Source organism: Nycticebus coucang, chromosome 14 (assembly GCF_027406575.1).
Source record: "Nycticebus coucang isolate mNycCou1 chromosome 14, mNycCou1.pri, whole genome shotgun sequence".
Lineage (NCBI taxonomy): Eukaryota > Metazoa > Chordata > Mammalia > Primates > Lorisidae > Nycticebus > Nycticebus coucang.
The window spans coordinates 14,052,788-14,067,052 of NC_069793.1; the positions used below are offsets into that span (position 1 = coordinate 14,052,788).

The window sequence follows — 14,265 nt, forward strand, 5'->3', positions numbered from 1 at the left end:
CAGAATTAAAACTCCACCCGTTATACTAGAGGAGGGAACTTGAACAAGTTAATGCCCTCGCATCTATGAAAGAAAAATAATATACCAGAGGATTAATGACACAAAATTGTGCAGAGCTGCCTGAGACAATAAATAAGTAAATGTATTATTCCCGGCTCGGTACCTATAGTTCAAGTGGCTGAGGTGCCAGCCACATTCACCAGAGCTGGCAGGTTCGAATCCAGTCTGGACCTGTCAAACAATGACGACTGCAACCAAAAAACAGCCGGGCATTGTGGCAGGCACCTGTGGTCCCAGCTACTTGGGAGGCTGAGGGAAGAGAATTGCTTAAGCCAGGAGTTAAAGATTGCTGTGAGCTGTGATGCCACAACACTCTACCCGGGGCAACAGCTTGAGTCTCTTATCTTGAGAAAAATAAATAAATAAATAAATGCATTATTCTCTTTCATACTACCTGGAACATGTAGACAGAAACATTAAATCTCTCAACAGTTGGCAGCACCCATAGCTCAGTGGGTAGGGCACCGGCCACAACACCGAGGCTGGCAGGTTGAAACCTGGACCAGGCCAGCTAAAACGATGACAGCTGCAACAAAAAAATAGCTGGGTGTTGTGGTGGGTGCCTGTAGTCCCAGCTTGGGAGGGAGTCTTCTACTTGGGAAGCTGAAGCAAGAGAATCGCTTAAGCCCAAGTGTTTGAGGTTGCTGTGAGCTGTGATGCCTTAGCACTTTATCCAGGGACATAGTTTGAGACTGTCTCAAAAAAAAAATCTCTCAGCAGTTTTTCACATTTTTCCCTATGTGATTTTCCACAATGTAGTTTCTACCTCCAACCTGACTAAAAATGGGCTAATCAGGCTTCTTCTCTTCAGTCAAGGCTTTCTTGGGAATCACACACTTGAAATTAAACCACATGATAGGAAATCTTTCTCATCTTCAGGCTAACCAATAGGACTACATATCCAGAGGGCAAAGTAGCATTGGGCTGGCGATTTGGAGGCAATCTACCTTTTCTAGACTGACTGGCCCTGGGAGTTTTGCCCAGTGGCCTGGCATTATGGAGATTTACCCAGCACGCTTGAATGAGTCTGGCTTTGGCTGGTAGGATTACATTTCATCCAATGTTGAAATCACTTGAAATTCCCCTTGTTCATCCAAAGATACAGAAATAAAAGAAACTCATGGTCTTTCTGAGAAGAGAACTTTATTACTAGCTATTCTTGCATCTTTTATTTTCTACATATGTTTCAAAAACATAGCCATCTGAGAAATTTTACGTTAAGAATCGTTAAGTACACAGATATGTCTCACACCATGTACATTTCATACTACATAAAATTATCTTTTTACTCTATCTCTATTTGTAGTCTTCAAAGTACTGTAGAAGTTTTTGAGCCAAGAGATAAAGTTTTTGTCATTTTATCATTTTTGAGTGCACCAACATTCATTCAGAGTTCACTCTTGGGTTTAAAGTGGAGGTGGGATGAAGCAGGAGTACAAACTACTCTTTTTAAAGAACACCCTGACACACACACACACACACAGAATAAATCAATCGAAGCAAAATCCAAATTCTGTTCCTCCCGTCCTTTTCCTCCTCCCTAATCTTTTTCCCATCCTGGTGGAGGTCTTTCTGCTTCCTGCATCTCTATTTTGTCCTTTTATTGAGGGAAATGATATTCAGGTACCTGATGAGGAACTGAAAATTCACAAACAAAATTCATTGTAAACAACTTTTCAAATAAGTCTTCCTGATATATTTACTTGTTCTCTCCCTGTTTGACAAGTGGTCACAACAATGAGTCATCCATTGGGCTTTAATCCACAGCAGCCTGAAGTAACAGTAATACCCGGGCTATGACTACACTTTCCATTTTTATTAAAACTCTCACTTCCCTAAAGGCTGATTATATTAACGCTAATTTCAGTCCATGCTTGGCCTTCAAGCTTGTATTAATTTGCAAGCTTTTCCAAATCACCCACTTAAATCAATACAAGAAAAATGGAATTTCTTCTTTCTCACAGAGAAGACTTTTTTAGAGGCAGTGGGGTAGAAGGAATCCTTTTTATAAAATAAATGGGGCTAGGAACTAAATTTAGGTACCTTTTAATAACTGTATCACAGCATAGAGATCCTATCCACATTCAGACCTACGAAGCAAGGGAATTAAATAACAAAAATCTTTTGGATTATAAATCCTTAAAAATATATAATTCCACAATTTCATCATTATCCTTACCTATACTAAATGCCCATCAGGAACAGTGGTCCACTGTCAGTCCCTTATTCAATCTGACTTATCCATTTCGGGTAAACATGATGCAATTTCTTGCACTGTCTCCATGTTTACAGATTCCATACATGTCTATGTTTTTGTTATATGACTAAGTGCTCTGCTCATTTCCCCTTTATCTTTTTCTAAGAAGTTCCCTCACACTTCTTTTGAAAGCTATTATAAATTTGTTGAAAAACAAACTGAAACACAGCTCTTTGTACAGTGCTGGTAATGCGCTTAGTAAAGACTGGCTGCATCTGGGACCTGCTCAAGACGTAAACTTTTTCTGTCTCCTCGTACTCGTACCTTTTCTGGACGCTCTGCTATTTCAAATCTACCTCTTATACATACATATTCCTTCATGTGCAACTACAAAGTGCTTAAGAGAGGAGCCAATGATTTCTGAAACTTCTGCAGATATCTGTCTGCCTTTATATCTGTTGGATATAAAAACACTTGGAAAGGGGTCTTTCGGGGGGGGGCATTCTTTTATTTATTTTTGTTTACTTTTTTATTTATTTATTTTTTTGGAGACAGAGGTTCATTGTGTTGCCCTCGGTAGAGTGCCATGGCATTAGAGCTCATAGTAACCTCAAACTCTTGGGCTTAAGCGATTCTCTTGCCTCAGCCTCCCAAGTAGCTGGGACTATAGGCGTCTGCCACAACGCCTGGCTATTTTTTTGTTGTTGTTGTCATTGTTGCTTAGCAAGCCTCGGCCAGATTAGAACCCACCAGCCCCAGTGCATGTGGTTGGCTAACTACTGAGCTACGGGCACCAAGCCTATTTAAATGTTTTTTTGATTTTTTAATTTATAATAGACAGCCTAACTCATTTTAGATCTAGCAAAGCTAATAAATAATATTAAGAAATTTTAGATGTTGCACCCAAATGTTTACCATTGTCTAACTTTTTACTAAGCTGGAAACCCTTCCCCGTTTCTCTCCTTGTGACTTCTATTTTGTATTCAGCTAGAGATTCAACTCCTACCTCCTCCAAGAAACTATTCTGAGTCCTTGTTTATCTCCTTCAACCCCATAACAAATCTTCACCTTTCAATTCCAGCATAGCACTGATATATATATATATCTCACACACACACACACACACACACACGCACACACACACACATATATATATAACCATATTTCCACAAATGCATACTGGAAATCAGAGCCTTACATCTCCTGAACTTCCACAATGCCTGGGTTCCTCTTGTAATGCCGACTTCACATGGGAAAGGATACAAGCTAAGCTACCCACTTCCACTTTATGCAACCTATGGGAGCTGGCCCTGACTCATGGTTCATTTAGCAATACGGAAACCTTGATTAATTAAACTAAATCAACCTGGGCCCTCAATCCAAAATCTTGAGCTTTAATTAACTGGCAAGCATAAAATAAATAATATATTTGAGAACTTTTGGTCATAATACACTATTAGTACATGGGCCTTGCTGAAAATGATCTTTTCTATTAATGCCCACATTAACTAACCTTCCATATTACATGCGGTTCTTATAAGAACACTAAATGCAGAGCCCTGCCCCTCTGTTGAGCAGCACAGAGGCTTTGCTGTGTATTGTTCCAGAATCTCTGGCATTTCCAGTGGGAACAGAGTGGGCCTCACCCTCTCCTCATGACTAAGTACAGAGAATGTGAGGTGACTTTTTAACCTGAGTAATATTCCACCCATTATCCACACATTCCTAGGTTACAGTGTATCACTGCATTGCTGAGTGAGATAACCTGGTAAAATCTTTGCTCAATCCAATATTTTAAAAAATTCAATAGTGGGCCCTTTAAACCAGACTATATTACTGCACATCCCCAGCTTCCATCATTCATAAGTTGGGTGGGCCTAATCACTTTCCTAAATGGAACCTTAAGATTTCCAGCTGCTCTCTTCTTTGCCAAGTATGGGCAACAAATACTGACTTCTAACACTAAAATTTGCTACTAGCTTATGAGGACATGTAATGGGGATTGTTTTTCAGTGCTGGGGATGGGTATATGAATACATCTTCCAACCTTTTGCAATAAAGAAGTACAGGAGAGGTTCATAAACAAACCTCTAAGAGGGGAGAAGCTTCACAATAAGATCTGTATTCAAACTTAGTGTGTCACATGCTAGCTGTGTGATTTTAACCAAGTCTCTCTGAACCTGTTTCCTCATCTGCCGAATGGGAAGACCACCACTACCTTCCACACTGCTCTCTCAAGGTTGCCATAAAAGTTACACACAACATACATAAAGTCCCTGGCACACTACCTCAATATAGCAGACACTGAATAAATGTTAGCTATTATTTTTATTGTCGAAGAGTTTAAATTGGCTAAAGGCCATGATTTTAATTCATAGCCTCAACCTTCTCAGGCAAGTTTTCCAGAGCTAGAATTAAAATAGGTATCTCTTCTCTGTGCAAGGCTGATAGATGCCTGTAAAGGTTAGTGGAAGGATGGTGTTCCCACCCACAATGTCCCTAATATACACACACCCCGTGCACGGGCATGTCCACGTACCCACCTCCACCTGAACCTGTATGGCCATTTGTTCATATCTCCAACCCTACTTGATGAAAATGCCTACAGTCTTAAAGGTTTTCAGAAATTTAAGATGGAAAAGGCTCTAAGGAACTATGTATTCCATCAGATAAGTAAGGAAGGGGCTATATATATGCTACATTTTCTTTTCATAAGCAGTATAACGGCTCCCATGTGCTGGGATCCCAGTCTGATGTGAAGAAATGACACGAAGGTCACGGATGGACCTTACTGTCCACTGTGAAAGCTCCTGTAGCACCTTTAGGCCCCACAGCTTTTTCTCAAAGAGACCACCATCTCCAACAACAGGTACCCCGTCAGTCTCATTGGGGGGGATCTTGTGTTCCAGTAGTACCATTAACTCCTCCAGCTGGTAAGCAAAGGCAGAGACTTGGAGTAGAACAGTATGTATGGCTTGATGGAAGTCACCTTTAGTTGGGGTAAAATGTACCTGCTGGTCTTCTAACAGCCTGGCCAACATAACATGGAATGTACGATAAGCTTGGAGATTCTCTTGGAGTCGCTCTGCCTCAGTCAGCTCACTCCACTTATCAGTACTTGCCATTGGGACACCATCCACGGAGTCCAGGTTGATGTTCTTGTTCAGGCCTTGATACTTCACCTGGCCAAGGATATAGGAAAACAGTACATCTTGTGTAATCACCTCAGTGTGATACTTAAATCACCCCTGAATATAAAATCTTGGTCGCCTCCCTGATCAAGGATCCAAGTTGTAAAGAAAATTTCTATAATAGGAATTCTCTATTTGGGATCCATGACTGAACTTTAGGAAGACTCAATATTCCCTGAAATTGAGTATCTGGGCATCTTTCTTGGGAGAAAGTTCACAGCTTTCATTAAGTTCTGAAGGCTAAAAATCATTGCTTTAGAGAAATTTTTCCTTCCCACTCCAAAGTATCTCCTAGAAACTGGATTATTTTAATCATACTGGAGTCCAAGTATTTTAAACATACTTGAAGACACTGGCCACACCTAGGAAGCTCTGGTATGCAGTTAACACAGAGTTTCTCTACACCCTCATCCCAGTACCCACTCTCAAGTGAAGTTAATCCGTTAGAAAATGCAGTAGAAATTAATAAAAAGGTAGTCAGTGTCTAATTTCTGACTGGAGAGGCTTTACAAAGATAAAACAATTCTGAGAGAATCTACATTCACAACTCTGATGAGGATCCTCTACTGTCAGAAAACCAAGCTGAAACTTCATGGTTAGCTTTTTAAGAATTTAATACTTCCACAAGTCTCTGGATGACCTTTCTATTTAGACAAAGGTAGATTTTTGATGTGCAATACTAAAAAGTGGGTGGCTAATACATTATAGAAGAAATTGGTAGGATTTATAAATTTCTCCAAAGTTCCTACTGCTTTTCTTCCCAATCCTATAGACCTTTCATTTACATAGCTCAAAAATTCTTAACACTGTCTAATGAAGAACCCTAACTTAGAGGGCCAATAGTTTACCTATTCTGGCAGAATACTGCCAATCAAATTAGGTACAGCCTCTAAAGACATATAAGCCAATCCTACCTAGAACGTCACATACATTTTCTTATTTAATAATAGGTCTAAAAAGTCTGAGGGAAGAATATAAGGTCACTTGAGTTTCCTCATAAAGGAGCCATGTCAAATAATAGATGTCCAATCTATGAATGACTATATGATGAGGGCTTTCATAATTATTAATGGAGCTTGAGTATGATGGTGTGGGTCTGGATTAGAAAAGGTAAAAAGAAAATGGACAACAGCAAAATAGGTAACTTACATAAGACTCCAAAAGAGCAGTCAGGTCTGAACGAATCTTCCTTGCTAGCCAGATAGAGCGGCTACAGAGGTCCCGGCGATGAGGGGTCAGCGAGGAATGCTCTGCAAAAGCCATCCCCTACCTCAACTGTCCCAGGAAACAAGTGAGCTGGGTTTGCTTCTGTCTACACTGGTCCAAATAAGAAATGTGACTCTCACAGACTAAATCCACTGGGCATTCTCTACTAATGGGATTGTACACCCCACCCCCACCCCATGCCTGACTCAGAGGTGGCAGCAAATTCCTGGCTGTGGACTTTTTGTGCCTGTGGAATCAAAGAGCCCTTTTAAATCAGCTTTTTTTCCCTGCAGCGTCTGCCTCCATCTCTCTCCTCCACTCAGTACTCAGCACACTTGTTTTTATGTCATTGTTTTGCTTTTGCACTTAGCAACAAGGTCACTATCATACTAATCCTCATGACACCTCAGCCTAACGTAATCTATTTTATAAACACATATCAGTTCATTTTATTATCACACTCCTCATGCCTTTTTTTTTTTTTTTGGTCTGAGAAAGTGTTTAATGACGTTGCTATTATTAATATCATTGCTATTATTAATATAGCTGCCATTTATTAAGCATCTATCATGGTCACACACTGTGTTAAACAGCTTTACAACAACTCCCATTTGATCCTGAGACTAATTCCAAGGTAAATATTATTTCCCCCATATACCAGGAAGAAACCGAAGCTTTTAAGAAGTAAAATAATGTAACAAAATCCAATAACTAGGCTAAAGTTTAAACAGGTCTTTCGATTCTACAGTTGTTTCTCCCACTGATGTTCCTAGTTCATTCTGTCTTTCTTTTTTTTTTTTTTTCCTTCAGTTTTTGGCCGGGGCTGAGTTTGAACCCGCCACCTCCGGCATATGGGGCCGGCGCCCTATTCCTTTGAGCCACAGGTGCCGCCCGCTCATTCTTTCTTTAGATAGCTCACATTTTGTTCAAGAAACAAAGGTTGCATGAAGTAGATCCTTTAAAATTACAGCATTAAAAAAAAAAAGAAAAAAAAATATATAGCATATTCCCCACTCCTATAGTAACTATTGTTTTTTAAACTTACATTTGATTAAAAATAACCAAGGGAGCATCTCTAATCTCAAACCTGGTGTCTTCCTGGTGGCTACAGCATAAGGCACTGTTTAAGCCTGTTCTCTTCCGAGGACAGAAAATACCCAACCCTAACTTGGTAAGGTTTCTAAGGCAGTCCTGCTCAAGTGACAACATGCTTTTCTTTTCCTTCCCTATCCCAGTCATACCACATGCTTCTTAACAAAATTGGGAGAATGAGTGAGGCTTTGAAACAAGGGCAAAAAGATCTAAAAGGTACCTGTAGAGTCGTCAGCCTATTGCATTCAACTCAGAGGATGATGTTAACTGGGTAAGGGCTGCAAGTTTCATCCTCAATTCAATCAATTCAATCAATAGCATTAACTATTTTGTATCATAGATGCTGCTAATAAGTTCAAACACATCCCACCTCAGGAGCAAATTTACACAGGTAAACAATGAGGAATGTTAGGGAGAGGCCTGGGCAGCTGCCACTGTAGTAACTTCCCTATAGTACCTTCCTTTAATAAGGAAGGAGGATTATACTTTTTTCTTCTTGTTAAAGGTCAGTACTTGATATGAACACCGAGTTTTGTGAGAAAGCTATCAAGGTTTAGTCATTAGCAGAGTGAAAATTGTTTTTGTGGAGGGGGGGCAGAGTGGAGTGCCATAGTGTCTGTCATAACTCACAGCAACCTCAAACTCTTGGGCTCAAGCAATTCTCTTGCCTCAGCCTCTGGGGTAACTGGGACTACAGGCGCCCGCCACAAGGCCCGGCTATTTTTAGAGATAAGGTTTTTAGAGATCAGGCTGGTCTCAAACCAGTCAGCTCAGGCAATCCACCAGCCTTGGCCTCCCAGAGAGCTAGGATTACAGGAGTGAGCCAACATGCCCCATAGAGCAGAGTCAAATTAACACCAAAAAAATCCTTAATGTTCTATCTACTAAATTAACACAGTCACTTCTCCTAGAAGTATCAAAATATCAAAGAGATTTCCATCTTTGCTGAATGATCACAGTATCATATGGCATTTCAGTGTCAAAAATCAAGAACTAAACTGAGTCAAATGTGAATTGCACGGTTCTCAATGAGTGAACAATATAATCTATGTAAAACCCACTCTGAGGGCATTTGGTTTTTTGTTTAGCAGCACTAATTGTCTTTCTCCCTAGGCTAACTATAACTCAGCACAACCAAGGAAGACAGGTTGCTCCCATGAAGACAACTTTTATTTTTCTTCTTTACATTATTTATTTTGAATATGTCTTACCTAGATTAAGAGAAAACAAGAATTTGAAAAGCAAAGTATCCCTTTTATTATAATTTCTTTTTACATAACCTCTTCAACCTAGATCCAGGTTAACTACCTGTCTCTCCCACCAAAGGAGAAGGGTCCTGCATATTACAACAGGCAAAAAGGCTTCTAGGAAATAAAATATTTTAAATTGATCCATTACACTTTCTCAGTTTTCTGGAGTACATTGGAAAGTGGGAAAAAGACAGAAGGAAGAAATGGTATTTCAAACAACCAGACTATAATAACCTTAGTTACGTTGGTAGTATACTTTTATATTTTATTCCAAACAGGTATTAAAGGAGGATCAAGTGCTCTATGTGGATGCTTTTCTATACCTTAATTTTTTTTTTTTTTTTGCTCCCAAGACTCTCCTGGCCAGTGTTTGTCCAAACTCTCTGAAGCATATTAAGGAGTCTCAATTATGCAAAATAACCTGGGCAACCGCAAACAAGAGGGAAGCACATCTCCCAGAAATAACAAATAGTTGTACCTTAATTACACTTTCAGAATTTAGAAGTGCCAACTCAAAATGGAGAATATGCAGGGGGAAAAGTTATTAGAAAGGTAACAGAGTTTGACTAAGAGTACAAAATGTAGAATTTTAAGATTCAAAGAGCTCTTTAAAAAACAATAAAATAAACATGTAGAGCGGAATGGAAAATAGGAAGAGGGTTTAGATGATTAATTTATATCAATTGTTTACTACCCTAGCACCCTTTTCAAAAAAAAAATTATAAAGTCCATAAAAAACACTTTAAAATTTATTGCCAACTGCTACAATAATTTATTATAGGGTAATGGTAACTATGAAGACCAAATAAAGAAAAAAAGAGAAAGAAAAAAAGAATGGAAAAGAACAGGAAGTTTGTAATTAGTAGAATTAACTACTTGCTTTTTGTGAAGTATTTGAATAATAGTACAAGAAAGGAAAACATTTTCCCTATCTCAGAAAGAGGTTTTTTAATATGCAGTTTGCTTTTGTTTATGTTGGTGTCTAAAATATCTGATGACTAACCAAGACTAATGAAATTTATGGAGACAAAAAAAGTGTGATGACAAAAGTTAAGTGTGAGTTAGAGATGCTAGCTAGTGAAATGGTATTAAAATGGACTTATCTGAGAGCAGAACTTGATGTAGGCTCATCCAACCAATCTTAAAATATTTTCAAATATACTCAAAATACCCAAGTCAACTCTGAACCCTTACTGTGGTCAGGAAAGCATATTCTACATCCTTTCTATACTTATTCCATTTTCTACCCCCACATCAGAGGGATGGCAAATCTGCCAACAAATCTCTAAAAAGAAACAAGAGTGCATTTAAGACTGTTCACTGTAGGTGTCTCACTCTGTATTTCTGGCATCCCAACCACTGACATGAGTGGGTGTAAACTAAGCCTTTTTTCAAAAATGACATTTCGTTATCCCTCGTTTTGGGAAAAAATAAATAAAAAGGATTGATAAACTTGGTAGTTTTAGTGTCTGTGAAAACCGAGCCATTGCTTATTTTGTTTTCAGCAAAACTTCATTCTTTCTAAAAGCCATTATATTTTTATGCCAATAAAACAATGAACAGCGTAAGCCTTTAATTCCAGCTTCTGAGGTACACAGAAAGATAGGAATTGCCCTTGCAATTCTCTACAAATGAGCCTAAATAGGTTTTTACTCTTCTGAGAATTATGAATTACCCGTCTCTACCATGGACAGTAATAAGCAATCTACACCCCATGAAAATCCCTATCCCAAGAAAAGTGGTGATTTCCAGAATTTTAGGTGCAAAACAAAGCCATTATTCTATAGATTATTAATATGTCTATCGAAGCCTTTACTCTTCTGAAGTGTTACTAAAAGGTATAAACAACACAGTGAAGTTTTCTTTGACTTTAGAACACTTTAGGACTTACAGATTTTGTTTCTTCACTAAACGGCAGTGTCCTTTCACTAAAGAGGGAGCTGGAATGAACCAATGATAAAGTAAAGCAAAAAACAAAACAAGGGAAGGAGCCAGAGTTGGGGCAACAGGGAAGTATATGTAAAGAAATGATAGAGAAAAGAAAAGAATAAATTCACAAGAGAAAAATCTTTTATCTGTAATTTAGATCCTCAACAACCTCTCCTCATCCCCTTGAAATTCCTGAATCTCAATGCTCTAAAAATCTTAAAAACCACACTAGTTACCACGAACTTATCATCCTTCCCCCCAAAGCAGTAGGTTATTGTAGTGACTGTTAGTGCTGAGGACCAGCTTTCTTTATAAAGGCCACTGGAGAGCTATGATTTCAGAGGCTGGCTGTGCTTCTTCAACCCTACGTCTTATCTTCAAAGTACCTCTTGTGGAAGGGATCCCATGCCAGAAAAATCTAATTTCTTAGCCCAGCCTCACAAAACATAGCAACAAAGACCAAAAAAAAAAAAAAAAATCAAACTTTCTGTTAATAAATAAGAAATCTCAGGTTCCACAACACAAAGACACACATGTTCAAAGTGCAAATTTCTGCTATTAGTCTGGGACTTTTCTCACTGTCTCACTGATAAAGAGCCCTGCCTTGCAGTCCAAGAGACTGTACAGAGGGCAGCTCCCCCCCCCCGCCACCACCCCTTGGGAGTATGCTTCCAAGCAAGTGAGCACCATTGAGACCCATATGGGGGGTTGGGAAGGGGACTGAGATGCTGGGGTCAAGGAAGAAGGAGGTGGTCCCCATGTATCCTTCCTTTCCAAACCCAGTGGGGGATGGAGGAAGAGGGGGTGAGAGATGTGTGCTGTTTTTAACAGCTCACCCTGCTAAGGGGCCCTAAAGTGCAAGTCAAGCTGCCAGCCTCTGGAGATTAGAATTATAAGATAATTGAGGATAAGTGTGCCATAGTGGGTAGAAGCCAGAACCATAGGGCAGCAGTAGAGAAGGAGGAGGGATTTAGAAGACAATAATATTCTATTAAGAGTTAGAAGCTGATCCAGAGCACATCAGAGTTACAGGTTGGAAAGGGGATCTGCCAACGAGCAGGAAGTTTGCTGCTGGCCAGAACTGAGTATGAGGATAGCCCTCACTTTAAGAGCTGCTGCTTCTTTTTCGTCTACCTTTGTTGGTAAAGACAGTATCAATTTTATAAGGGGGATAAGAGAGGGACAAGAGAGGGTGATGGGGATGGGGGGATGTGCATATGTGTGCTGTGATCCACAATGGAAAGAGCAGGCCCTTCAGTTATCTTACTAGATTTTAAATGCTTTAAACTTTTTTTTTTTTTTTTTGTCCTTTTCAATTTTTAAATACAAAGTCTGAGCTGTCCCAGTGCCCCAAGTCTTCCCTTCCACTAAGGTCCAGTAGAATCTGAATCTTCAATCAGAACCTCTGTGGTAGCACCGAGTATATCCGAGTTCATCACCAGCCCTTCAGTGCCCCCACTGCTGCCGCTTCCCACAAAGATCTTCCCATCAGCCATCAGGCTCACCCGTTCTGTCCCACTGCAGTAAGACTTTGACATCCCTTCAGCTTCCAGCAGCAGGCACTCTCCGGAGGTTGAGTTTCCCAAGGGCTCAGGAAGAAGAGGAAGACCCTGACCATCTGCAGGCTGTGTCAGGGACTCTGGGTTGGTGCCCAAGATATCTGTGCTGGTGATGAGGGCGCCTGCATTGGCAGCCAGAGCTTCTGCAATCAGCACCTCAGGGTGGCTTTTTGCTTTATGTGCCACTACACTGTCCTTCTTCTCAAATTTTTTGCCACAGATATTGCAAGAAAACTGGTAGAAGGAGTCTGCATCATGTTTCTTCATGTGCCAATTAAGGGATGCCTTTTGCCGACAAGTAAATCCACAGATCTCACATCTACAGAGAGTAGAAAAGAAATGGCTAATTAAACAGAAATAAAGAGAGCTCTTATTCAGGGTCAGGGTGAGAACTGGAGCTCATAAATATACAAATAATCAGCAACATATACTTTTTGTGAAGGATTAGGAAATGCTGCTAGATGGGAAACTAGTCTGAATTTCTTTTCCCTGTTTGCTTGAAAAACAAAGGAAAATGAAAGACAAGGCCACTAAGTAGCTCACCCCAATCAATACCCACTTTTTAATTTGATAAAAGTCAATAGCAGTGGCAGCTAAAATGTTTGTAAAGGAGCAAGTCTTCAAGTGGGATATATACACTTCTCACCCAGATATTCATCAGTAAATAAATACTCACTGCAATGGCTTCTCGCCAGTGTGAATCATCCGGTGCACTGCCAGATTGTGAGAACTTTTAAAGGCCCGAGCACAATATTCACAGATATAATCCCTTTGATCTAAGAAAAATAATGTGGTTAATGTTCTGTTTAGACACCCATCAAGTATTTTCCTTACAGTAAGTAAGCAGACGATTGGGCAGGTCAACTTAGAGTAAAAGCAAGATTGGTTCAATGCATTAACATGTGGGGTAAATAACACACACACCCCTATGTATACACACAGTCTTCATCTTTTTTTTTTTTTAATCCATTCATTTATAACAAAAAGACCTGTTTAGAAAATGTAAAAAAAACTACGACAGAAATACGAGAACTGGAAACCTAATCCAGGTCTTAGGTAAAAGAGTTCACCAAGTAAAAAGCCACATTTTCCATGAATCTTATTTTTTAAAAGTTATTTCAGAGATCATGAAGGCTGAATTCTTTTATAGAATCTGGCATTAAAATAAAACAAAAACAAGAATTTAGCATTCCACAGAAAAAAACTGATCAATATCTAAAATAATAATTATACTTTATTTCAGGTTTAAAAGACATTTCCCAAGATAAACAAAATTCTCACAAGACTCAAGTTGCTGCTATCTTAAACATGCAAACAGTACTTATATTTCTTTATTTTATTCTCCTATCCCATATCTTCTGCACCATTCAACTACCTTTCTCTACCACTTCACAATCCCCACCCCTGACCCATCCAATTACACAGAATTTTCAATGAATTTTGTAACATGGTGTGGAATCCATAGGACAAAGGAGCACTGTATTTATTTATTTATTTACCACTTTGTTGTGAAGCCTATGGATAAAGAGGTGCTCAATATACCTTTTTTTAAAAAAATGTTATTCAGGTGAGAAACTTTTAAGGTGTCCTGGACGTTAGGGGCTTACTTGCGATAGCAGCTCAGTTATCTCAATTATTTTATTTACTTTATATTTTCAACATACATTTGTTGAACGAATAACCACTCTATTTTCTACTTTCATTTTAAAACTGGTTGTTGGAAATGATTTTTCTGTGGCATAAATAGTATTAACAAGGAGCAAAGAAACTGTAGCATCTAT

At 39.2% G+C, this 14,265-nt stretch overlaps 2 protein-coding genes across 5 annotated transcripts in view; both read right to left on the reverse strand.

The window, feature by feature from the left end:
* Nucleotides 1-1,206: 1,206 nt before the first annotated feature.
* Nucleotides 1,207-8,820, reverse strand: CNTF (ciliary neurotrophic factor). The gene is made up of 2 exons (XM_053560221.1): nt 6,598-8,820; nt 1,207-5,439 (listed from the first exon to the last, which is right to left on the reverse strand). Exons 1-2 carry the CDS (start codon nt 6,709-6,711, stop codon nt 4,954-4,956), a joined length of 600 nt encoding a protein of 199 aa, XP_053416196.1. The 5' UTR covers nt 6,712-8,820; the 3' UTR covers nt 1,207-4,953.
* A 3,363-nt stretch (nt 8,821-12,183) lies between these two features.
* The window catches only part of ZFP91 (ZFP91 zinc finger protein, atypical E3 ubiquitin ligase), a 47,419-nt gene continuing 45,337 nt past the window's right edge, over nt 12,184-14,265 (reverse strand). For all 4 annotated transcript variants that reach the window (XM_053560212.1, XM_053560214.1, XM_053560211.1 and 1 more), the window contains 2 exons: nt 13,161-13,260; nt 12,184-12,803 (listed from right to left, as the gene is read on the reverse strand). In XM_053560212.1, the coding sequence (XP_053416187.1) occupies nt 12,293-12,803; nt 13,161-13,260 (611 nt within the window). In that variant the 3' untranslated portion in view covers nt 12,184-12,292. The remainder of the gene's footprint in view (nt 12,804-13,160; nt 13,261-14,265) is intronic.

Bases quoted from the DNA above. Each gene is read 5' to 3' on its own strand.
- CNTF (XM_053560221.1), bottom strand. From the start codon at position 6,711: ATGGCTTTTGCAGAGCATTCCTCGCTGACCCCTCATCGCCGGGACCTC. The intron at 5,440-6,597 runs GTAAGTTACCTA...ATCCTTGGCCAG, and splicing joins CTGCTCTTTTGGAGTCTTAT to GTGAAGTATCAAGGCCTGAA.